The sequence below is a fragment of the Rattus norvegicus genome, chromosome 14 (assembly GCF_021556685.1).
Source record: "Rattus norvegicus strain SHRSP/BbbUtx chromosome 14, alternate assembly SHRSP_T2T, whole genome shotgun sequence".
NCBI lineage: Eukaryota > Metazoa > Chordata > Mammalia > Rodentia > Muridae > Rattus > Rattus norvegicus.
Window position 1 is genome coordinate 36087429 of NC_141547.1, and position 26260 is coordinate 36113688.

The 26260-nt window shown below is 42.2% G+C and overlaps 1 protein-coding gene across 2 annotated transcripts in view; it reads left to right on the forward strand.

Moving 5' to 3' along the window:
- Corin (corin, serine peptidase) overlaps positions 1-26260 on the forward strand; it is a 208662-nt gene that overhangs the window by 35898 nt on the left and 146504 nt on the right. For both annotated transcript variants that reach the window (XM_087582498.1, NM_182473.2), the window contains 1 exon segment: positions 12923-13117. In XM_087582498.1, coding sequence (XP_087438624.1) covers positions 12923-13117 — 195 coding nt within the window.

The window sequence follows — 26260 nt, forward strand, 5'->3', positions numbered from 1 at the left end:
CAGATGCAATCTCTCCATGCGCCCTATACCATCCATTCGGGCTTAGTTGGATCTGTGGATAGAGAAGGGCTGTGTTTGTTTGCTGTGATGGGCAGTGGGTTACAGTTGGAAGATCTTTCTGAGGAAGAAGAGATCTGACCATGTTTGTATTTGCAAACAATGGCAGAGCTGGATACTGGGCTTGGCAGGAAGAAGTGAGGGAAGGGGGACTGCCTTGTGGCTCTGGCTCTGACCTAAATGAAGATTAATTAACATAAGTTTGAAACAAGGCCGTTGGTACACTAAAATAAGAAGAGATCAAGATGGGTTGGATTTGAGGGTAAGAGAGGAAAAGAAAATCAAGGCTGGTTCACAGCCTTCTGGCTTGGGTAGGCGTGTTGTTTGGGGCTCACACCACTGTCACTGTTAAAACTCTTTCTCATCATACTATGAATAATGGCTCATATATGCAGAAAAACATGTCCTTTCATTCTCAAGGTCCCATGCTCGCGTGAAGTTAGGCACATGTTTACAAGCCAGTCTGTTTAGTAACAACTGAACAGAGGGCAGGAGAGGGTGTTACTAAAGCAGGGATTTGGTGGGGTTTTTTTGTTTTTGTTTTTTAACTTCACTTTTGGTAGGTCTTTGAGGGTTTTATATAATCTATTTCAATCATATCCATCCTTCCCAACTCCTCTCAGATGCACCCCACCTTCCCTACCCATCGAAATTTGTCTCCTCCTTTTTTTTTTCTACTCCAGTTTGTGTTGTCCCTAGATTCTTAGATCTGTGGCTCTCCCTTGAAGCTTGTCTGACTTACCAGGGACTGTCTTAAAGAAAACTCATTGCGCCATTCCCAGCAGACATCAGTTGCTGAGAACCCCTTAGCTATAAGTGGGGCTTTAAGCCCATGGCCCTCTTCCCTCCCAGTGCTGAGATTTGGTCTGACTTGGACTTGCATAGGTTTTGTGCATGCTGTCACACACATGATGTGAGATCATATATGCAGTCAGCCTGTTGCCTTATAGTCACCCACCCACCCAGCACTTTTGGCTCTGGTTACCTTCCTGCCCACTCTTCTACAATGATCCTTTAGAATATGAATAAATCCAGCACTTCTTTGGATGGTTGAAAATACCCCATCGTATGTATAGTACACGCTTGTCCATTGATCAATAGAAGAACATTTGGATTACTTTCAGCTTTTGGCCTTCATAATTTCTGTTATTCTGCTATGTATTCATGTGTGAGTTCTTGTGTGTGCAAACATTTTCATGCCTCTTAGACAAATCCTAGCAGAATTCTGTCTGCCTAAGTCTAGCATTTTGGAGGCTACTAATTTGTATCCAGCCCTCAGTTACACCCTGCTTGTATATTGGAAACCTTTCCAAAGTAGGAATCTCATGACACATCCTCAGAACCATTTTTTCTATGTTTTGCACAATTTCTTAGTGAAGCAATATCTTGCCCCATAAACATTTTGTATTTCATAACTGCATGCTGTTGTAATGAGCACCATAGCCACTTTATATCTTTGCTACCAAACTCTCATTAAATCTTCCTTACTCTAGAGACATTTTAATTGTTGGGGTAGATGACTCCACGTTTCCCCAACTCTTGCCGTTGCTCACATGTTGATGAGGACTGTTCAGGAATCCTGGGATCCAGGTTGTACTGTCTCCAGTCTTCCCTATTCCTACCTGTCTCGTGTCGGCATGGGAATGGACTTCTGAAGAGGAGAGCAGAATTTAGTAGCCAGTGTATTTGGGCAGCAGGTTATGGAGGAACAGCGGCAGGGAGCAGCTCACACAGTCAGTATGGACTTCAAGATGTGGATGTAAAATAAAGATTTGGGGTTCTGAAAGAAACTGAAGTGTAAGGAAGTTCATTATATTTGGGATTTTACTTCCTTGGTTATCACTCTATCCCAATGGGCTGGATGATATTGAAGGGAGGGCATAATTTGGCCCCAGGAGTTCCGGGGTTGCAGTTGTAGGCCTTTCTTTCTTGGCCACATGAGTTTGTGTAGGGCACTTCATCTTCACTGGGAGATGAGAAACCTTTGTTTCGCAAATTGGTTTCAAAAATCAAATGAAATATCTGTGCAAGTGTTTTTAGAAGTGATAAAGTTCATTATGAAGTAATTACTTGGAATAATTATCTCCATAGCTTTACAATAGTAAATCAGCAGGTGACTGACGTGTGTTTGTCTCATTTTAGCTCTAAGAACGGAAATCGCAGTACCATGATGCATCATCACAGTAACCCTGCAACCCCCAATTCCACAGCCTCCCAGCCTACCCTTGCCTATGAAGTACTTAGAAGGAAATAAAGCCTCTTTTGAGTTTGCAATATGGTGATCAGGTTCATATGACTTTTGTGTTTAGGTTTAAGACTTTTGAGAGATATATTCAATTTTTTTTAAAAAAAAAATAAGAACTAAATCAGGAGCTGGAGAAACTCAGCTGTTCAGAACACATGGTGCCCTTGCCTAGGACTTCCGTTTGGTTCCAGCACCCAGACCAGGCAGCTCATAATAATTCTAGCTTCTTCACCAATAATTCTAGTAGGGAGTTGGAGACCCTCTCCTGGCTTCCTCTTCATGGGCACTACTGAAGAACTGCCACGCCTCTCCATCTTTCATAATAGGCTCAGCGACGACACCTTGTGCAGCTCAGCTTGGTTAGATGTCACACTTTCAATGGACACTGTTCAGTGCTGCTCTAGAGTGCTTGGTTTTGATAGGCTCTGCTTTAATGTCATGGCTATAGCCTTTCCATTGGCTATACTTGGCGACTGACAGAACCCTGGGTTGGGTAGACAATCTCCACCATGTGTCTATTCTCATGCAGGGGAGAAATGTACATAGTAGCCTTTGGAGGGAATAACTGCCCACCCCGAAGACAAGCTTAATCTTGTTTTAAACCTATTTTGTGTTATCATGTATGTCACTGTGAATCTCTGTGCAGGCTATAAAACCTTTCATAACCCATCAGCATGCATTTTTTTTTCTTTGCTAGTTGTCTCTCTGGAACTCCAGCTTGACACAATTTTATTACAGCCACCTGAGGCTGACTCTTTGTCTCTCCCCATTCTCATCCCTTTATAAGTACTTCAGCATCTTATGACTCCCATCCCCACCCCCAGCTTAACCATTTAGATCCTCCAAAACCTCTCCTACCCCGTAAAGGTCCTGTCTCGTTGTGGAGCTCAGCAAAGTGCTAACATCCCATTCTGTCACAAGGTCATTACTCAATTACCTTCCTTCTTAACTCTCCAGTGAACACTAAGCCCAGTGAACTTGCTGCTAAACATTGCCTTTTCCCATGCCCAATTTTCTCTTAGCACCTGTTTCTCTGTTGTCTTTCAGTCCCTGGTGTTCATGAGAACTTGATTGGTGGTAAGTCAAGCATCCCTAATGGCTGTTTTGAGCCAGTCCATCAGGCACTGTACTTCCCTGTATTGTCCAGCTATGACGTCTTTTCTCATAGAAGTGTGACTTTATTACCCATTTCTCCACTTTCACAGAACTAAGACTGGTCTGTCTGTACCTATGCCTACTGCCTCCCAAGTAGGCAGTCAGGATTCCTTGGATTTCTTTTTAGAGTCTTGCCCACTTCAAGTAATTTGGAGGCAGAGTTCTGTACCATGCTGGTTCACTGTGATAGCCCATCTGAGTGCCCCCACCTACAGTGTGACTCATTGATTCCCCCTCCTTCCTAAAACAATATCGTCTATCACTTTTACCTTGCTTTCTCCTTCCCAACCATTCAAATTTTACCAAAAATTCCAGATGTTGGGATGCCAAGAATCTCTTTAGCACAAAACTAAATTCGTACTCCTTTTTGTACCTTGCTAGGCACAGTAACTAGCAAACCCCAACTCATCCCCCCACCCCCAGCCCCCATCCCCACCAATTTCACTCTTGTATGGAGGATCTCATCTCCTGTGTTTTTTGCATTGTTGTTCCTCCTGTGCTCTTTCCTGGAGACAGATGGGGTTCAGTTGCACATCCTGCCATCCAGTGGAGCAGTCACTCATGCCACCCAGTGGGGCAGTCACGTGTTTGTCACTCTACTGTGTTTACTATTTTATCCTATACATACGATTTTTGAGAGTTGTTATATAGTCTCTAGTTCATTGGTCATCTGAGGGGCATCCCCACAATTACACAGGACACTGCATTCAAGGAAACGTGCTGTTCTATACTAAGGACAGGAGGATGGCTGCTCTGAGATTCCTCAGCCTTAGACAGCTCGGCCTTAGCTGTGTGTCTTCTAACTCGTAGCAGAGACCATACTACTGTTCCACTAGTCGTTGGCTATGTTGGTTCTTGTTGGGCATCCTGTTGTAACTATTCTTTCCTTTGCTGTACATAAAGTTCCTAGTTTTATATAGTTTCTTATTTATTTTTGCTTCTTTGTTTCTTTCTTTGTTTCTTTGTTTCTTTCTTTGCTTGTGTTTTGGTGCCAGATATATCGTGTGATGTTTCCCCGGTAGATGAGAATAATTATCTATTCACCTTAAATATGGCACTGTTGACAAAGATATGATTCCACTCAAGTCAGCCTTCAAAAAACCAGTGAGATAGGTGTCACCTTCAGTAGTATGGGGACTCGTGCAGCTGTGTTAGCAGACATCCCTCCCCAGAATAGTGGATGACTCATGAAACTGTCATCCACAGAATTTAAAGAACAATTTGTAGGCATCCCTACTGAAGTTCTTTTGTCCAGTAACCGTTCACTGCCTCTATAACCACAGGGAGAGGCCTTGTGTGTCTTAGGATATTCTATCTCAAGAGACCTCCTTTTCATCCACAAGGAAAATTCAGAGGAATTTTGAATCCAGAGGAAACAGCAACACAACAGCTATCTCACCATCTTGACACCATCAAGGGGCTATCTCAGCGAGGGTGTATTTGTTTTTCTGAGTATTAATACCATTGCACATCCAGTGATCATTTCTGTTGTTGTTGTGACCATTGGAGAAAAGTCTACCTTTCGTTCCTTTTTAGAACTGGGCAGTTTCATCGCTGTTGAGTTGTAGGAGTACCTGATATATTTTGGACATTGACCCTTTATCAGATACACTTTCCCTAATCTTTCTGGTTTGCTTGCTTTTTCCTTTGCTGTGATATAGCACAGTTAGACTCTTTTTGCATTATTGATTGTACTTTCGTGCCACATTTGATGACTACACCATGCAAAAATACAAATAGATCATAAAGCACAGACTTGATCAAAGAGGTTGAAGCCATGAGCATGGCAATCTATAGGACTCTGAAGGAATCAACTGGAACTGACAGAAGTAAGTGGGAGATGTTCTGGGTCCACTGACTCCACACTTTATTACTGTTAGAGAGACTGCACTACCCAAAGAAGTCCGTAGCTTTGATTCAGTAGCTAGCTAAATTCCAGTAGGAAAATGAATCCTAAAATTCACATGGGACCTCAACCTATATCTACATCACCAGAGCAATTTTGAGAAAGAAGAACAAATTTTGAGGCCACCACGGCTTGGTGACTTTAAAAATAATGAATTTTAAGGGCGGAGTTGTCAAAACTACATGGGCACTGGATTACAACAGACATGGTGCCCCCATAGGGCAGAGCTGGGCCCAGAACCAGCTGCTTTCTCCTCCGTGTATGTGCTCGCTTGCTCTTCAGCAAGGGAGAATGCACAGTAGGAAAAGGATGGTCTCTGAAGCCAGAGGTGTTAGGGTGCCTGGGTATCCATCCACGTGGAAAAGGAATAGAATTGAATGCTTTTTAAAAAAAAATCACATCAAAATAGGTTATACTGGAACACAAAATTTGAAGCCACAAAACTCTTAGAAGGACTTGAGGTGGGGCCTTCTCATTGATCTTCTTGGCATTAATGTTTTGACTGATAACCATTTTCCCCTTTTTACTTCTGTGGAGCTGAGGGTGGGAGCATGGCTAGACTGTGTGTTAGATCAATGCTTTGCCACTAAACTCCACTCCGGCCCTTTGGTTGGGACTTTTCAACATTTGCGTTTGGTGCTCTGTGGAGAATGGGATGATATGGGTTGAGTTTGTATATGCCACGGAATCTTAACAGTCAAGGGGTCCGGCGGAGACTGACTTTTAAAACTATTGTTCACGTCAGTTCTGTTTCAGCAAAACTGGTCTAACAGTCTCACTGGAAGGCTACTGAATCTTTCCTTCTCAGGCTGTTGAAGACTTGTATACAAAAGCTTTAAACTCATCACCATTGAAAGTTGATCATTCTTGTTTTATTTATAGGCTTATGAAGTGAAGTCTAAGATCGTCTTTCTAGATTTCTTTGTGCTATGAAAGCTCTGGACATGGCTCATTAGACTTTTTTGACACGAAGAAGAATAAAAAGCAGAGAGGTAGAGAGACCTCAGGAAAGATGATTTATATCTCTTACGCACGTCTCTTGAACTCAAGAGAAAAAGTACTTTTTTAAAGGTAGCATTCCTTCCCTTAAGTGGTAGTTGAGTTTGAGAGTGTTGAAGTGAAAACCATGTGTGTATTTCTCTTAGCAAATTTCTTAACAGCTTATAGCTTTTATAAAAAGTTGGAATTAGAAGACTCTGAACTTCTTATTTCACAATGCCGGATTTTGAGCATCACTTTAAAATGAAACACTCTCTAGGTCCTTATTAATACTAGAAAGTATAAGGTTCCCGGTAATCTGTCACGACCTCACTTTTTATTGCTTATGTAAATCTTCAGATTCTTTTCATAGCTTTGGCTCTCTGGTACAGATGCACTAACAGAGAGTTTTCAAACACGAGCACGTGCCTTCGTAAAGCCCTCAGCCTGGAGTTCCATCTCTACCTCAGGCTTCCTGAAACAACGATCAAAGGGCTTTCACTCAAACTCTGATTCCTGGACCAATCAGCAATCCTCCTAGGGACCCTGAACTGCAGGATGTAGTCTCAGGTCCCGCTCCAGTGTTATCCTTTAGAGATCCCCCCACGCCTATTCATCTTCCCCTCCCTGCAATAAATCTTCATTCTTTCTTCTTTTTAGAACACCAAGTCTTTCTTATCACAGCTACCAATGTCTTTTTATCTAATACGCTGTATCTGGAACTGATAGTTATTTGAACCAGCCTTACAAAGAGCCTATGCCTTCTTCTCTTTGTGTTTAGTTCCCGAAAGCTCATCTTTCTCTGCTTGTCCAGCGAATGTCCAGGCATCTGTCCCGAGCTCCGTCCTCAGTTTACACTCATCTCTTCCTTTGCTGCACCATCCAGTCCCACCACTCCATTTATCATTCATACACGCAACCCGCAATCACAGCGGAGGCCAGGGCTGATTCTGGGTGTTCCTCTGGATCTTGAAGTGGGCAATTCCACATGGGTGCCTTCTCTAAAGTATACGCAGATGTGGTGTGGGAGCACAATGAAGGGAGAGTTTTGTGGGCAGCCTGGCAAAGCATTCTGCAAGAGCTCTTTATATTGCTTTAGGTTGACCCCCTGCCCTTAAATATTGCTAGGCATTTCATACTAAGTATATGCAAAATGGTTACAGCAAAATAAACCTCTATAGGTTGGGTTCACAATCTCGTTATCTTTCTTATCAGGCAGAATTGGTTAGACACTAATATGTAATATCATCATCACCACCACCATCATCACCACCACCACCACCACCATCATCATCATCATCAACAACAACAATGACAACAAAAACAAAAACAAAAACAGACTAATTTTTCACTCACTCTACAGGTGATTTGTGGGATGTTGGTGGGCGAGTGTATAACATTCAGGTCTTCCAGGGTCTGCACCAATGGATCAGCTGCTATTCTGAACTTTGTGGCTGTTGCCTAAAACATCTGAAGGTTGTCGTCGTGGCAATTACCTGCCTCTGCCTAGAAGCAACACCTGTTAGTTTTGCTTTTGGCTTTTAACTCGTTGGAAGGCTGTACCCAAGAAGCCAGAGACTGCGATGGTTCCACATTTCTTACTAGAACAGAATAGAATGAAGTTTCTGGTGAACACTGAGGGACAAGCACACATACCACATCCAGGGGTGCTTCCTGAGTTCCACATATGCAACCCTTCCCCTCGTGTTCTTATGGTTTTTGCTTCTGGAGGTTCTGGTTGTATTTACTGCTTTTGCCTTGAGAAAGAGCCTAGGTTTCCCACTTAGATTGTAACAATGACTTCTACTTCTGCTCTGTAATTTTGATCCATTTAAACATCACCTTAAAGATAGATACAGTGATGGTTCCCCTAAGGCCCATTAAAACCATCACAACATGATGTTTCAAACCCTTGGCATGCACTGGCCTTCATGCCTGACATCTGCCAACTTCTGGCCTCTCTTCTAGCTCCCAGTGTGCTAGCCATGTTCCAGCATTTGCTGCTGGGATTTTCTTTGACTTCTGTTCTGTTTAGAACATGTCTTGTTCACTATCACCACCCCTCTTCTTCCCCACAAGAACTTTGCTCCAACCTAGAGAATCTGTAATCCTCCTTAAAGATTTCCAAGCCTGTTTCCCCCTAAGAAATGCTTTCTGACTTTCTCAAGGGGAGCGATGACTGCTCCCCCAGACATAGCCAGCAGAGCATCCTAAGCTTATCATTCTCAAAGCGCGCGATTTATATTTATTTTTCTTGTAGATTTCATGCTTGTTTCACTTAAATAATGTGTGCACATCTTGATGGCAGGAACATGTTACAAAGTCATATGTTCTAATAGAAAAGAACTGTGCGGTTTCTGGCATGTGGAGAATGTGACGCAAATGTGTTATACATAGCCCAAAACACAAAGATAAAAGTACAACATCAAAGGCATCTTCTGCACAGTATAATGATTATCTGTCTGTCTGTCTGTCTGTCTGTCTGTCTGTCTGTCTACCTGTCTGTCCGTCTGTCAGTCCGTCCGTCCACCCATCCATCCATCCATCCATCCATCCATCTATCTATCTATCTATCTATTCATCTATCTGTCAGATATCTATATCTATATCTATATCTATATCTATCTATCTATCTATCTATCTATCTATCTATCTATACATATCTATATCAGAGTAAGAAGTGTCATTATGTCTATGCCTGTTCTTGGCAAGTTAGCTATCACACACTTACATTAGTTTCTCTCTAACACTCTGTGGAGTGTATAACAGTTTTGCCTACTGCACAGGCTTACAGTGAGGTCAACTCACCATTTAGAGGGAAGGCACTCGGCAGCCTGTAGCAGTTTCTTACCTTACTTTTGCTCTAACTCATGACCACACCCTTGGTAGCTTTCAGCACACCGCTGTTATCTCAAAATTATGAAGGTCAGAAAACTAAAGTGGGTTTCACTGAGCAAAATTCTTTCTAGAGGGGTAATCCATTTCATTACCTTTTGTAATTTCAAAAAACGTTGTCTCATTGAGTCTTTTATGACTGTTACACGCACCCCCCTTTTGAGAAGGACCCTTGTGAGTATATTAGAATCTGTTGAATAAGCCAGGATAATGCCCCAACTTAAGATCTTTAGTTTAATTGCAGCTGTAATGTCCCTTTGTCGTGCTAGGTATACGGAACCACACAGGCATAGGCTCTGAGAACTGGGATGTACCCATTTCAGACAAAGCATTATTCTGCTGACTTCTGAGCTCTTTCTCCGTATAAAGGATTGTTATGATTTAGCAGCTGTCACTGGAGCTCCAGCTTGCTTCTTAGACCTTGTTACATTGTTTTTATTTCAGAGCCCAGACACTTAGGGGCCATACACCCTTAATGCAGTTTAGCCTCTACTGATAATATAGCTTGAAAGAGTCATACTTTTCTCATTCTGAAAGCTTGGCAAGTGCTTAACTTTTGAAATTTAGCTGCTTTGTGATGCCAAGATACAGGTGACAGTGATTGAAAATGGGAATTCAAAAGTACCTGAGTAGAATTAAGAAAGAAAAGTTCTCTCTTTGCTATTACTGCATGGAAATGGCGTAATACTGCATGGTGGAAGGTGTTGAGCGTGGTGGAAGGTGTTCAGTGTGGTGGAAGGTGTTCAGTGTGGTGGAAGGTGTTCAGTGTGGTGGAAGGTGTTGAGCATGGTGGAAGGTGTTGAGCATGGTGGAAGGTGTTGAGCATGGTGGAAGGTGTTGAGCATGGTGGAAGGTGTTCAGTGTGGTGGAAGGTGTTGAGCATGGTGGAAGGTGTTGAGCATGGTGGAAGGTGTTCAGTGTGGTGGAAGGTGTTCAGTGTGGTGGAAGGTGTTCAGTGTGGTGGAAGGTGTTGAGCATGGTGGAAGGTGTTGAGCATGGTGGAAGGTGTTGAGCATGGTGGAAGGTGTTGAGCATGGTGGAAGGTGTTGAGCATGGTGGTAGGTGTTGAGCATGGTGGAAGGTGTTGAGCATGGTGGAAGGTGTTGAGCATGGTGGAAGGTGTTGAGCGTGGTGGAAGGTGTTCAGTGAGGTGGAAGGTGTTGATCATGGTGGAAGGTGTTGATCATGGTGGAAGGTGTTGAGCATGGTGGAAGGTGTTCAGCATGGTGGAAGGTGTTCAGTGTGGTGAAAGGTGTTGATCATGGTGGAAGGTGTTGAGCGTGGTGGAAGGTGTTCAGCATGGTGGAAGGTGTTGAGTGTGGTGAAAGGTGTTGATCATGGTGGAAGGTGTTCAGTGTGGTGGAAGGTGTTCAGCATGGTGGTAGGTGTTGAGCGTGGTGGTAGGTGTTCAGCATGGTGGTAGGTGTTGAGCGTGGTGGAAGGTGTTCAGCATGGTGGAAGGTGTTGAGCGTGGTGGAAGGTGTTCAGCATGGTGGAAGGTGTTGAGCGTGGTGGAAGGTGTTCAGCATGGTGGAAGGTGTTCAGTGTGGTGGAAGGTGTTCAGCATGGTGGAAGGTGTTGAGCGTGGTGGAAGGTGTTCAGCATGGTGGAAGGTGTTCAGCAGTCGTCAAACATCTTTCTCTGCATTCTGGCAAATTGCTTTGCCATGCAGAGCTAAGGGGCTAGAAGCTGCCTGTTACTTGAAAGCAATGTGTTTTCGAAGTTAGTGTTTTCTACGACTGCCATTCTTTCCTGCTTTTTAGGCTAGGCAGATGCTAGCAGCATGTTCACCACCCTGGGGAGGCTAAAAAATGCAAGCAAGGTTATTAACGAGCACAACGATTATAAGAATATCAAGAACAACTGATGAGGCATTTCATATGGCAAGGAATTGATTGTCGTAGGATTACTCAGAGGTGTCAGTGTAAGGCATTGGTATTTGTATGTTCACAGACTGGCTACCTACTCAGCCCCATTAATAGTAGTGTTACCTGAAAGAAAAAAACCTATGCAGAAATAAGCAAGGAAGGGAGTGATCAACACAGAAAAGGCATCGCAAGCAATATTAAAACATATAAGAAAGTGTCAATAAACTTGGATTATTTAATGGTCACATTCACAGGGAGTCAAACGTAAACTTATGAACTTTTTGCAACGCAACTTATGCATTTCCTGTGACCTGTGGTAGACTCTGAATCATGTGAAGATAGCAAACCATGGTCTCCTTGGTTTCCCCGCGTGCCTGACATTTCCTCACAGCCACGCGTGCTCGAAGACTGTGCAGCCTGCATAAGGCTCGCTTTTGCGCCCAGCATTTTATTGAGAATCCTTTGCCAGGTGAAACTGTTGACCTCAGTTAGCCAGGGATGGCTGTTTTGCTATTTTGATTTGGAGTTAATGTTTTCCTCATGCAGAGCAAACATATTTTCATAGACTGGTAGTAAACATTGCATTTGTATTTCTTTGGTGTTTAATGGTCCTTGGAAATATCTAGAAGAGTGAGAACCAATTAGATCATTCACTGTAAATGGTTTTTAGGAAAAGAGATCTCCCTCGGGTATTTCTAAGGATAGGTCAATATCACATTCGTTTGTTTTTGTTGTTGGGCTTGACGCAGGTGCTACGCTCACAAAGTCAAGTCTACTATTTTGATTGAGTTGAAAATATGTAATCTCTTTCAGGGTCTTAAAAACTCTGCCACAAAACAAACAAGGACATTTTCAATAATCCTACGTTTGGCTCTCTGTTCTGTGAATGACCAGTCAATAATCTGAGTTCATTGGCTCGTTCTTATGTCATCCTTTTATGTTGTTCTGATTAAAGATGAAAGTAATTTATCCTATCCATCTCTTTTGTGCTATAATTGGATTTAATCCTTCTTTTTTTGTTTCTATGACATTTTTGTGGTAAGTATTTGAGTCTGGCTATTTTTATCTATGTCCAAATTTAATCAAATTTGGGAGAAGTGTAGGGCTGAAAGCAAGCCTACCTCCCTGTCTTTAGGGTTAGGGATAAGTTAGAGCCATGTGGAGCATGGGTCCAGGGGCACGCAATTAGAAGACATGGAGAAACAGAGAATGGGACGAGAACACCATTGGGCTCATCATCTTTTATTCCTGGTAGAGCTCCGCCGGGTTAGACATGCCCCACATTCTTTGTGTTCCAGACACAGCTGTAACTGTGCTACTAGAGAAAGTAATGTCTTCCTCAAAGGCTGTCTGACTACGGAACTCAACCTGTGGCTTGCAAACCCCTGTGCCAAACCTCTTTCTCCAAAAGTATTTACAATACAATTCATGACAGTGGCAACATAACAGCTATAAAGTAGTAACTAAAATAATGGTTGGGGGTATATTTACCTTACCATCATAACAGTAGCAAAATTACAGTTATGAGGTAGTAATTAAAATAATGGTTGGGGGTCACCACAATAGGAGGAACTATATTAAAGGGTCAGAGCATTAGGAAGGTCAATAACTGTTGTGAGAGAAGAAACTATCACTAGCCGCTGTCCCCATGACGATGGTGCTTCTAAAAGTAGCTTGGGTCTTATTTTTTAGGTTTGTCTGCATAGGATGACAGAAGGGCAAATAACACTAACATTCCCTTGATGTTTACTTTTAAAAAAAAAATAACACATTGAGAAATGTTTCAAATATATCTCTATATGCATTTTTGTCTTTCAGGAACATTAAAGAAGGTTTATTTCAAATCAAATGACAGTGAACCTTTGGTCACTGATGGTGAAGTTCGAGTGCCTGGTGTTATCCATGTAAATAGATATGAGAACACAGGGGCGCCCTCTATGTCCCCCAGCCAATCCATTCCTGCCTGGACACCTAGAGCTCCTTCTCTAGAGGACCAGAGTCACGGAAATACAAGTAAGTCTGGAGTTGCTGACCAAGAATGCCTTTGTGTCTGTCACAACTGATGCTCGAAGGTCATGAGGTGAGAGCCACTCATCCAAAAAGCCTAGTGGAGTGCCCGTCACTGAAGTCTGAAATGGAGCGGCTCTGCAGGCCAGAGTGAGATAGAGCAGGGTAAATGAGTTAACACTTCTGAACCAGAGCCCTTTGTACAAGTTGCTTGACTCACTGTGAGTCTTGTGTCAGAAGTTACTTATTTATTGAGTAAGGGAAGTCACTTTTGTGTTCTCTGGGTCTTGTTAGAGGGATTCCGCATCCGTGCAGGAAGAGGAGAGTGTGACTAAAAACTCACTCCTATTTGCTTTAGAGGTGTGCTTGTCTGGGTCTTGCTTTCTTCTTTTATTAATGGTGACAGTTACCCAATATCTTGGCAGCAACTGCAAACAATCACACCTTCAGGAAAATGCCAAGAACTCCTGCTGGGTGAACTCCAAGGGAGAGTTAGTGTTTCCAGAAAAAGAATTGGGCCAGAGAGAGAAGACAGAATTGGGCGACACCATACGATGGCATGTAACTTAAACCTTAGCTGGCCCCAGACCTTCAATAAAGTTACCCCATTTCCAGAAGGCCTGGTGCAAAGGGTTTGTGTGCAAAGGCATTCTGTTCCAAAAATACAAAAAATATGAAGGCCTTCTGTCATGTTGTCCTGGTGCCCCCTTTTTTTTTATTTCCCTTCAAATTCCCTCCAGCAAGGTGATGTCATGAGAAATGACATAAACCCATCCATCCATGGTCACGTTGCTTCTCTCATTCATGACATCCACGAAAGGAATCACACCTTAGTCCTTAGTCCCAGGCCAGAGTATTGTTTTCATAGGCAGGGAAAAGGGTAAGTTACCTTGGAGCTCTCATGCTGTGGGATTTGTCAGTGCTTGAGAGAAAGCAGAGTTGTTTTGTTTCTCCAGTTCCAGAAGGCCTGCCTGCTTCGATTTCACTATTTCACAGTGTACCGCTGGGTCTTAGGCTTCTCTTACACTCAGTGTTCAGCAGCAATCCGGGTGTAGGCAGGCTTACAACCTGGACAGCAATATTGCAAAGCAGAATTATGCCACCTTGAAATTATTTTCCTAGGGAATTTAAATCTGAGGTCTCATACTTTGCTCAAGCACTTCATTTCTCTGAAGGACAGGCGTTTTCCATCAGAAGTGAAGAAGTCATTTACATCAAACAGCCCAGCCAATGTGGTCGCAGTGACAGCAACTGTTGTTTTCTTCCTCTTAAGTGGATTTGTCTGTAGTTTGAAGGTTCTGTCACTCATTAAGACTCAAATAAGTTTGACAAGCACAGACCCTTGAGAATAAAAAAAACACAGGGTTCTTGCTGCTTAGCTTGGAATTTTGATGGAGCCCTGACATGAGCATTCCCTTCCTCTGGCTGGATATGAACTTATTTTGACACGTAGATGAAATCCAGGTGAAGTCACAGTGATTATGTGAGGAGAGGCTAAAATCCTTTGACGGTTTACCCATCTGTGTTGCTTGTGTGCTTGGCTGCATGTGCTCACCAGGGAGACGCGGAATTCACTGCTGACATTAACTGGAACCATTGGCTACTAGGAGCTTCTATGGGTAACTGGTGGATAGGAAGCTGTGACTCGGGTATGGGGATTCCTGGGCCAGTGCTCTCTCAGTGCCTCTGCTCCTGACAGAATTTATTGTTTATAACACTCAGAGTACTACTGCACACATGTTAGGTTCTGGGAGAATAGAACGAGTCATCAGCTTTTCGTTCTTTTGTTTGTTTCCTTTTGGCTTTAGTGATGGCTGGCTATGCTCTTCTTGATACTACCTGAATGACTAGGTGAAGTGTATCTACTGGAAATACTTAATATATGTTAGTGACATCTGATCACACTTCCCCTGCTTGGTTTTATTTAACCAACGTTAAAATATCATTTGATGTCTTCTTTTCATATTAGCACCTTGCAGAAGAACTGTTTTCCCTCCCTGTGTTATTACTGTGTTCCAACCAAGAGTTTAAATTCCCTGGTATATATAAAAGCTATTTAAGAGTACTTTGATCCCTAAATACTATGGATAGACATTCTACCTGGATTTCCTGGCCAACTCTTATCCAAAGGTAGTTAGAAATGGTCTTGCTCCAAGGGACCATCATATCGTGCCAAGGCTGAGGATTCTCAGGTACAAGGTGTTGATTAGAATATACCGCATAACTGCTACACTGTGGCCACTGGTCTTTCTGCATGGGGGGTAGCTTTGTGTGACAGGCTGTACTTCTGGGCTTTCCTGACCCTCGCTGTGAGCTCCAAAGGCAATGAAGAGAAGGAGGTGACCCACTGTAAATGTTAATGCTGTGTTTCAGCAAGAGATGTGTTTCTGGGTTGTGTGCTATATCTGGGCTTCATTTTATAATGTTTTCTTTTTATGTACACTGTAAGTATTTAAACACATTAAAGGAAAGGGAACAACTGGCTAATAAAAGTCAGGGACCACATAGAGTGTGGTTCACACTAAAGTAGACTATGTTCTGAGACTGTTCTGGTGAAGGGTTGGAAAATGGATTGGTGTCCTGAGAACTTTTCATGTTCTGTTCTCTACTTAGATCTCTTGTAGGCAGCCCTTGCGGGGGGTGGGGGGCGCGCGGATAAGTGCTTTTAAAAAAGCAAAACCAAACCAAAAGGATCTGTAAGTGGAGTGGGAGTTTGGTGGGAGGAAGGGTAGGGGTGGAAGATGAGTAAGAGACACAGGAGGGAGCTCTGTGGTCAGAATGCATTCTATACAAGGGTCAGATTGGCAAAGAACAAATTAATAAAGACTGTAATTGCTTCCTAAGATATCAACAACATATTAAGTCCACCTTCCTGATGTGTCCAATTCAGCAGTTTTTAATGTATTTATAAAGTTGTGTGGATTATTACTACTACCTAATTTTATTTTATTTATTTATTGGCTGCAAAAACACTCTTTCTATTGCTTCATATTCCCTTTTTGTACAATCCTTAGCTTAAACTAATCTGATTATGCCTCCGTAGGCTTATTCATTTTGAAACCTGCAGGTATGTCAAGCCTACATCTAGCCAAGGATAGCTATGAATGTGCCTCAAAATTCAGAGGTGACTTAGCACATTATGGAATGATTTTTGTAGCTCAGTTGTGTGGCCCTCTGTGTGAGCTTTGTCAATGACAGCGTGGTGTCTAAAAAATGTTCCAAAGTTGGACACATGTGGAAGTGTATCAGACAACAGGTTTCTTTCTCCTAGCATGCTTTCAGGATGCATCCATATCAGGTCCGATGACTTCAGCCCTTTTTTAGTGCTAAGTAATATTCCATCGAATGGCTATGTAATATTTCACCTGTTCATCCTTCCAAGGATAGGTATCTGAGTTGCTCCTGCCTTTTAACACCCGAGAACTACACTGCTATGATTATTGTACAAGCAGTGGCATGGACACATGCTTCCAATTTTCTTTGGGTTATAAGGGAAGTAGAAACATGTTCTTTCTCTAGTTTCCTAATAGTTTTCTGTCTAGTTGTTTAATTCACTGTGGATAGTATGTATTGAAGCCTCCAACTGTCTTGGAAATCATCATCATCATCATCATCATCGTCATCACCGTCATCATCGTCATTGTCATCATCATACCAATTTGCTTTGTTCATTTTCTTGGGTCTGGGTCTTGGCATGCATCTGAATGATCTAAGAATTCCATGTAAAAATTATATATTTTCCTTTAAAGTGTTATAAAATAAGTATCACGTGGCAAAGTAAAATGTAACAGTCACCACTATGGTGTTTCAGTGCTTGCTTGAGTTCCTATACATGATTATATCACTGCTTACATAGCTATATTGCTTGATCATCTGATAGCTATAAGAAAGGAATGATGCACACTTGGTCTTCTTCTCTATTGCAGACCAAACATGTTTCCGAAGGTTGCCTTTGTAATGGCTCAAACAAAGAAAAATGGCCATACACTCACTTCGCCAAGATCAGTGTGGTAGACGCTTCCTGAGTATTTAACTTATGTTACCGCACCCAACTTGGTATTTAGGTTATTTTAGCAGACAGAAGACATATTAATTAATAACTAAGTAATTTAAAAATTTTAAATTTCAATTATATATTTCATAACATCCAGAAATGGGCTTTTATCTGCATGCCCATGCAACTTTCTTCATGTGAAAAATGTTGTATATTAAATGACAACTTTTCAGCGTGAGGACAGAGGCATCAAACCCCAGACCCAGTTATCTGTGTCAGGTTTCCTGAAACGCTGATGCTCTATGGCAGAATTCTTAATGCTTTTTGCCAAGGACTCCTTTGGCAATCTGGAGAAGGCAAACACCTTTCCAGAATAATTGTTTGATCCTAAAGTAAATAACACAGAGTTAAAATAATTAGGGTAATAATTCAATGTAATCACTAACATGTTAGAAATGTAAAACACATTAAATTGTCAAATCCCTGCTTATTTATTAACACATTAAATAGTGATTACTAGCAATTGGTCAAAAGCCAAAATTTTCTAACGGGATGAAACATAAATAGTGTCTGGGAATGTCTGCAGCATCTCTATGCTGATTCATTAGTATCTATGATTTATGTATTGTTTTCTGTATTTGTTGCTCATGTTGGTAAATGAATTACTCAAAATTTCAATCAGAGATTCTAGGACAGAGATGCTATTTTTCTCTTAGACAGTTCATAGAGAGCCCAAATTCTTTGTCTGACTGCTAAGGTCTGCATTTTAATGAAGGAAGGATGCTTCATCTAGAGGAAAGTAATCTGTGGTGTTTAGCTAGCCTCCCGGCTCCTTGGGTTTTCGGGTTACTTACAAAGTTGCTATAGTCATGACCCATGAACATCTACTCTTAAGTATTCCATTGAGTACCAGGATTGCATCCAAATGGCCAGTCGTTGAGTTTGACCAGGCCCCCTTCTACAGATTAAATCAAATTATCCAGGCTAAAAGTAAAGTTGGGAGATTTCGACATGACCAGTATAAGCATCTCACTATGAACAAGTAAATTGCTATGCCAGTTGTGGGATGCTCACGTGGGAGCCAGGTTTCTGGTGAAGACTTGGACAGCTACCGAGAGAGAAGGAAATGCTTCCCAGAGCTCCTTTCTTCCCTACCCTGTCTTTTCATGTTTTCTCTGGGATGTATCAGATTTCCCAGACAGCAAACATAATCTGATGAGCAGTGCTAGGCTTTGGACGAGGTAAGGGAACAGTATCTGTGCCACCTTTTAAATATCATCACCATCATCATCATCATCATTATCACCACCACCACCACCACCACCACCACCACCACCACCACCACCACCACCACCACCACCGTTTCTGGGATCGTCCTTCAACCTTTCTCCTAAGCAAATCCTGATATATCCCCCATGTAACAGGTACCCCTAAAGGTAATGTTCCCAGGGCTGATAGTTAGAGCAAACAAGAACCAGATAAGTCATGCTGAAAAGATTTGTGGCTCAAATGTGTCCTCTCCAGATCCACCATCACTTCCCCTTTAGGAAGAACAGCCCAATAACCTAGATTCGATTAGAACATAAAACATGCCATCAGCAGGGCTAAAACAATCCCGGCTAACCTCAAAGCAGGAAGTGACCCTTTAGAAACCAAAGGCTCAGATACCAAGTGAAAACTCAGCCCAAGCTGAGCAATGTGATTCCCTACGTGCGTTACCATGTGGTTCTGAAAGAAAGTGGATACTGTGCATGATTTTTGGCCCCAATCATTCGATTTGCTGACTATCTCAGGGATTTGGGAAGCCTCATCAATGGGAGTCTGCTTGCTGTTACTTGTGTCTTTGGAGAATAACCCTGTCTATACAGCTGTAGTGGAAATGAGTACGGTGGTGAATTTTCCAAACGCAAAGCTTTCTGTCTGTCCACACTTGGTGCAAACCATTCCTCATGCTTTTGTGTTGTCGCGTATTATTCCTTCTCACCGCTCAGCAGCATTCGCCTCATATTTGCGCGTGGTGTTTGAGTTGAACAGATTCTGAACATGTGTTTATAATTATGTTAATTATGAAAACCTCTTCTGATGACTATGTCCACTTCCAAGTTTTATAAGATTTTTCACATATATATATTATACAATTTTAATGTTATAATAAAACACCCTATTTCCTCCAGATTAAGTTTTAATTATAATTATAAAATATATTTTAGTTTAAGGCTATATTCTATAGCTTCCATATTTTCATTACATCAAACTTATATCCCTTTTATCACAGACTTGCCTGTTCTTCTCTTCATTTGCTGCATTTCTGTGAAGGTTTCCATAATACTTGGTTTCCTACTGGAGCACTTTCTACATGGGCTACTCCACTATTGCAACAACTGTTGGCTAAAACTTTTGGTACCTATGATGTCTTATGATGTCTTATCATAAAACAGCTCCTTTCAAATCGGGTAGTCTCAGGAAGGACTGGCAGAACGTTCCCTTTTGTGTAAGTTATGGAATGGTGGATGACCTTCATCATTCCGATCAGTTGATGTGTTTCTGACCTGACTTCATTTTGCTGTACTGCAGGGAACAGACTCTAAGGCTTCTTCTAATTTCTGTCTAATTGGGTCATAGGTGAGGACTTGCAACCCATTTCCTCCTCAAAGCAAAGTCCTGGCTATGAAGTATGAGGAAAAGCTGTTGTCATATTATCTGAGTTTCTTTTTGTGACTGACATTTATGTATGTGTATGTATGTATGTATGTATGTATGTACGAATGATACATACCAGGCATCTTTTAACAACTTTCAACAGGTCTAATACAATATCAGTACCTATATCATAGTGTTATACAATTGGTCTACCACATTCATTCTTCCTGTCTGCAAATATTTTCTCTTACTTCATAGGGGCCACTTTGTAATGTTGACTGTTTCCATTTCTGTGTAGAAAGCTCTTAGCTTGACGGGACACCGTTTGTCTGTCTTGTGTTCTCTGCATGTTGGATAATATATTTTTAAAGTCATTGCTCAGGCCTATGCCATTGTAGTTTGTTCTTGAGTCTTCATACAGTTCCAAATTTTACCTTTAAGTTTTTGATCCATTTTGAATTGGTTTTTGAATATGGTGTGAGAACAGGATCCATTTTAATGAGTCAGTATGTCAGTATCCATTTTTCTAAACATGGTTGAAGAGATCATCTTACATCTACAGATTCTTGGCATCTTTATAAAAAGTAACTGATGACGCATATGTGGATTTGTTTCTGAGTCTCCAGTCCGTTCCAGGAATGAAAGAGATAGTCTAGATTGGATTAATTGAGAGAGATCACACCCATGTATGTGGTGCTGTTCCCTGGTATGGGGTTCCAGCTAGTGGAGAACCAGCATTCATCTCTGTGTGCTCCTGGCTGAAAATGCAAAGTGCCCAACTGCCTCAGGCTTCTGCTGCAGTGACAGCTGCCCCTCCCCCAACACACCGTCCCCCAACACAGCCCCCGATGGATGTAAGATGAGATAAACCCTTCTTCCCTCAAGTTGCTTCTGAGGCATTTAGCCACAGCACATAGAAAAATAACTATTACCTTTGCTTTAAGAGATATCTCTCAGCTTTGTTTGTTTGTTTTGTTGTTGTTTTGTTTTTATTACTGTTATTCCTTTTACAATCCAGTCATTGCCTCCTCTGGGTCTGCCCTCCCACAGTTCTTCATCCTATTCCTCCTCCCCCCAGACCTCAGACCAGCTCCTGTACACTGCCTGGTTGTTGGTTCAATGTCTGAGAAATCTCAGGGGTCCAGGGTAGTTGAGGCTGCTGGTCTTCCTTTGGGGTCACCCTCTTCCTCAGTTCCTTCCAGACTTTCTGTAATTCAACTACAGAGTCTCTGACTTCAGTCCATTGGTTGGGTGTAAGTACCTGCATCTGTCTGAGTCAGCTGCTTGTTGGGCCTCTCAGAAGGCAGCTATGCTAGGCTCCTGTCTGTAAGTATAACATAGCATCAGTAATAGTGTCAGGCCTTGGAGGCTCCCTTGAGCTAGATTCCAATTTGGACGGGTCACTGGACCTCCTTTCCCTCAGGCTCTTCTCCATTTTTGTCCTTGCAATTCTTTCAGACAGGAACAATTTTGGGTCAGAATTTTTGACTGTGTGATGGCAACCCCATCCCTCCTCTTGATGCCCTGTCTTTTTCCCGGAGGTGGACTCTACAAGTTCCTTCTCCCCATTGTTGGCCATTTCATCTAATATCCTTCCTTCTGAGTCCAGAAATTCTCTTACCTCCCAGGTCTCTGGTACTTTCTAGAGGATCTTCCCACCTCCCCCCACCCCAAAAGTTTGCATATTTCCATTCTTTCCGGTAGCCCTCAGGGGTTATCTCCTGTCTCCCCCACGCCCCCAGACCTGATCAAGTTTATCTTTTCCCCTTCCCCTCCCCTCTCCCACTCAGATCCCTCCCTCCCTCTGCCTCCAGGGATTTTTTTCCTTCCCAAGTGGCATTGAAGCATTCTCATTTAGGCCCTTCTGCTTGTTAACTTCCTTGAGTTCTGTGGATTGTATCCTAGGTATTCTGTACTTAACCTCCAAAAACCAAATCACCCTGTTTAAAAACTGGGGTATAGAGCTAAACAGAGAATTCACAACAGAGGAATCTTAAATGGCTAAGAAACAATTAAAGAGATGTTCAAAGTCCTTAGTCATCAGGGAAATGCAAATCAAAACAACCCTGAGATTCCACATTATACCGATCAGAATGGCTAAGATCAAAACTCAATGGCAGCACTTGTTGACGAGGATGTGGAGAAAGAGGAACACTCCTACATTGCTGGTGAGATTGCAAGCTGGTACAAATACTCTGGAAATCAGTCTGGAGGTTTCTCAGAAAGCTGGAAACAGAACTACCTGAGGACCCAACCATACCACCCTTGGGCAAGATTCCCCACGATACCACAGGGGCACATGCTCCACTATGCTTATAGCAGCCTTATCTGCCCGAAGCTGGAAACAACCCATATGTCCCACAAGGGAAGAATGGATACAGAAAATGTGGTTCATTTACTCGATGGAATAATATTCAGCTGTTAAGAAGGAGGACAACGTGAGTTTTGTAGGCAAGTGGATGGAACCAGAAAATATCATCTGAGTGAAGTAACTCAGACCCAAAAGGACGTGCATGGTCTTTCTCAACTTAGTAAGTGGTCTGTTTCTCAGGCCAAGAGCTTTTACCTAAGTCCAAGAGTTTACAGAGCCTCCTACTCTCTTCACTCAGTCCTGTTCTTTGTGTTCCGTTGTCCTCAGGGTGCTCTGTGGCACTCTGTGTACTGTGTTTATCTCTTCATATTTCTCCCTCTCTTGAATTTGATTCAAATAGCCTTTACTCTTGAGATCTCCTGCTGAAGCCAACTAGAATGACAAAGGGTGTAGCTTTGTAGAAACAGGAGAGAGACACTCCCCTCTCAACTACAGAGATACTGTCTAGTCAGTAGTTGAAGACAGAAGTAGATCTTAAGAAAGGAATAGCATGGGGCCACTTCCCACACTGTCAAGACTCAAGTGAACGGGTTATTGAAAACAACAGCAGCAGTGTCAGTCAGCTGCAGCAAGGCCATTGTGTCTCAGATGTCCTGGCTTTCTATAACTACTTGGCTATCATTCGATAAAGAAGTCTTTTGAATCCAAGAGTTTTTCCAATTTAGCCTCATCTTACATTCATTGAATAATTATTGAGTATACCCCCAGTGACATTCTAGCGAAGAATTCATCCCTCCAATGTGGGAGGGTAATGGGAATAAGTCACTAAGGGACCTTCATTTGGTTGACTTTCGTTTCTTTGCCATGCGTGCAGTGGAAAATCTACTTTGAGTTGGGAAATTTTTCTCCTGCTCTGGCAGAGTGCAATACTATGTTCTCCTGTGATTCTGGGCAGTGGCGAAACCTGAGCTCCCAGTCAGCCACCTATTCACACAGGTAAGCAACTGGTGCTGGCTCCATACTGCTACATTACACATAACAAATACATTTGACTAAATGAACTTTTGTTTTTGTACTGACAGGGATCCCTAGGCTCTCACATAGGTCAAACAAACACTCAACCACGGAACAATTCCCTAGCCCTCTTTTAATATTTTTTTCATGTTACTTTGAGACAGGATTTCACTAAGTCGTGCAGGCTTGCCCTGAGCTCATTTTGTAGTCCATGTGGGCCTTGAACGTGTGTTTCTCTTGCTACCAACACCTTGGTAGCTAGGGTTACAATCTGTGCCAACATGCCTGGCTGATAGTCGGCAATTTTCAATGCACTTATCGGAACCTAACATCATGAAGGCCAGGTCCATCTATATTTGTTAATGCTATAATGAAGATAATACCCGACATATTGTGAAAAGATGCAGGGGCACTTTACATGGGGTGCTCCTGGAGTATGTTTGCTGTCTGGAAAGGTTAGCTCTCTGAATCAGACCACTGCTGTGGCACTTTACCCTCCAGGGCCAGCCTAGGTGCTATGACTCAGCCAATGGCAAGAAGGGAAGTGCTCCCTTTTGATGATCTCATTTAATGATTATGATTCCTCAGAAAATAATATAAAGTGGTGACAATTTAAGTATCTTATAGAAACAATGAAGACAGGGAACAGAAAGAAGAATGAGTGAAAATATAACTTCAGAGAAAATCAAAGAGCTGGATCATATTGTTCCTTTTGGCTTCTGAATCTTACATTTTCCCCAGCTTGAATATTCTGGGATATTTCTTTTTTTTAATTGGATATTTTTTATTTACATTTCAAATGTTATTCCCTTTCCAGGTTTCCTGTCCATAAACCTCCTCCCCTAACCCCTCTCCCTTCCTCTATAAGGCTGTTCCCCCTCCCCACCCACCCCACCTTCCGGCCTCCCTGCCCTGACATTCCCCTGCAATGGAGGGGTCCAGCCTTGGCAGGGCCAAGGGCTTCTCCTTCTGGGATATTTCTTAAAGGAGGAACTTACTTTCAAAACTGTCAGTTCTGATACTAATCAGAGTTTCTCCAAATATTAATTAAGTTCATTTGTGAGTAGCGAAGCCAGGCTACGGGAATATGCTTGCCGTTGTGAACTGTGTGTATTCCAAGAAGTGGAGGCGAGTGGAAGCTTTGGTTAGGTGGAACAGGGATTGCACACTTTGCAATAATAATCCTTGACTACAGTAGTTAGTTATACAAGGGTGACTAGGAAGAGTATCAGTCCAGGATGAAAGAAATGGCTGCCCCATAGATGTTCCTGTAGATACAGTTTTGTGTGAGTTTGCAGTGGCTCTTGTGCAAGGCTGTGGTCCTTCCAGTCTTTTGTGATGGTTACTCTTGCCAGGTTTTATTTAATCAATCAGAGATAAGAGGTCTTGGTGGATAACATCCAGGATTAATTTATTACATAATTGTTAGGGCTAGCAGAGAGACTCCATTTGACTCTGACTAACAATAGTCCTCAGTTCATTTTTAGTAAGAATAGGGTGGTTGTGGGTAAGCATCTCTCTCTAGGGAGGTACGTCCCTTATTTGGTTTCTTCTGAGCAACAGAATCATGGGCATGTGTCTCATTGTATAGGCCAGGAAGTGTGTATTTGTTTTGTGTCTCCTCTCCCACCAGACCACGACTTTACAAAGGCAGGGGCTTTGCTCACTTCTTACTATTTTCTTTGTGGCTTGAAAAGTGCTTGACACACACTAGGAGTTCAATAGAGATTGGTCATGTGAGGAGAGAGACCTCTGTGGAACTCAAACCAATGGTATGTGGGGCTCTTCAAAACGGATACAAATTAGGTGAGAAGATGCTGAAGATGCTTGGTGAGGAGGCAGCTGCTTCTGGAAGGGCCTTTGAGCAGGGAGTGAGGTAGATGGGCCTTGCCGTTTGCCAGCTGTGTAGACTGTCAGGGAAAGGACTCCACCTTGTTTCCTCAGCTGTGAATCTGAGATAACAAGCTGTAGGCAGAGCAAATGAACTAATAATGCGTGAGACTGGGTTGAGGACAATGCCCTGAAGGGCTATGGTTGCTCGGTCAATACTGAGCACAAAAATACACAGATGGGAGCGAACTTGAGAATGTTCACAGCCATGTCACCACACAAAGGACCGCATGGGAAGTAGCATCCAAATTAACACCAGACTTTATGAGAGGAGCCAGGGTTGGAAAGAAGGCCAACTCTGTCACGACTTTCTCCCCAAACCACTGAGCAAGGCTGTGTACAAAGAGCTTTGCTTCTTGATCTCACAGATCCACAGGCTCTGGAGACAGGGCAAACAAAAGTAGGGCCATTGCCAGGGGGACCTATGAGGTAAAACCGTGCTTAAAATAATACATTTTGGGCAAATTAAGGCAAACTAATGTCTCGGGTATAATTTTCTCTCCTGGTGTGATGTTCAGACTAGTTATTCTTTAATTAAATGCAATTGTACCAAGGCAAACAGAAGCTCCACCCATGTTTCCCTGATACGATAGTAGACAGTAGATAGCAAAATTCTAAAGAAAACAGATTTTTAACTTTTTAAAAATTTGAACAGCTCTTGCCTTGGTGGTTTTGTTACAACTATTTTTTTTATTTAAAAAACCAGATTTTATTTAATTTTAACAAGTATTTAAAAGAAAGCTCTGTTGAAATAAATAGGAGTCAAAATCAAACACACCATTTACTATGTTGCATCGATCAAAAATGAGCCCATTTGGGCTTACAGATGATAAAGAATACTACTGGTAAAATGGGAAGACGGAGTGTCAAATGTCTAGGAAATGAATCTGGGTATTTTCCTCCCATAAACTCTTAAATTTCTTCTCTAGACAAGACAGTCTATGAATATCACCATTTAAAAATTTATTTTTACTCTTTTTAAGAGTCATTTATTTTGTCTTATACATATAAATATTTTGCCTGCATGTATGTCTGTGTATCATATGTTTATCTGGCGTTTGTGGAGATCAGAAGTATAGGATCCCGTGGAACTGGATTTACAGATGGTTAGGAGCCACCATGTGGGTGCTGGGAATTGAATCCCTGGTTTTCTTGGAAGAGCAGCTCATGTTCCTAACCTCTGAGCCATGTCTCCAGACCAGAGAAACATCATTTCAAGGTTAGTTACTCAGAACCTTGAATTGCCTTTGTGCGTTTAGACTAATTAACCACCATCTGTGCTAGTTTAGACTACTTAACC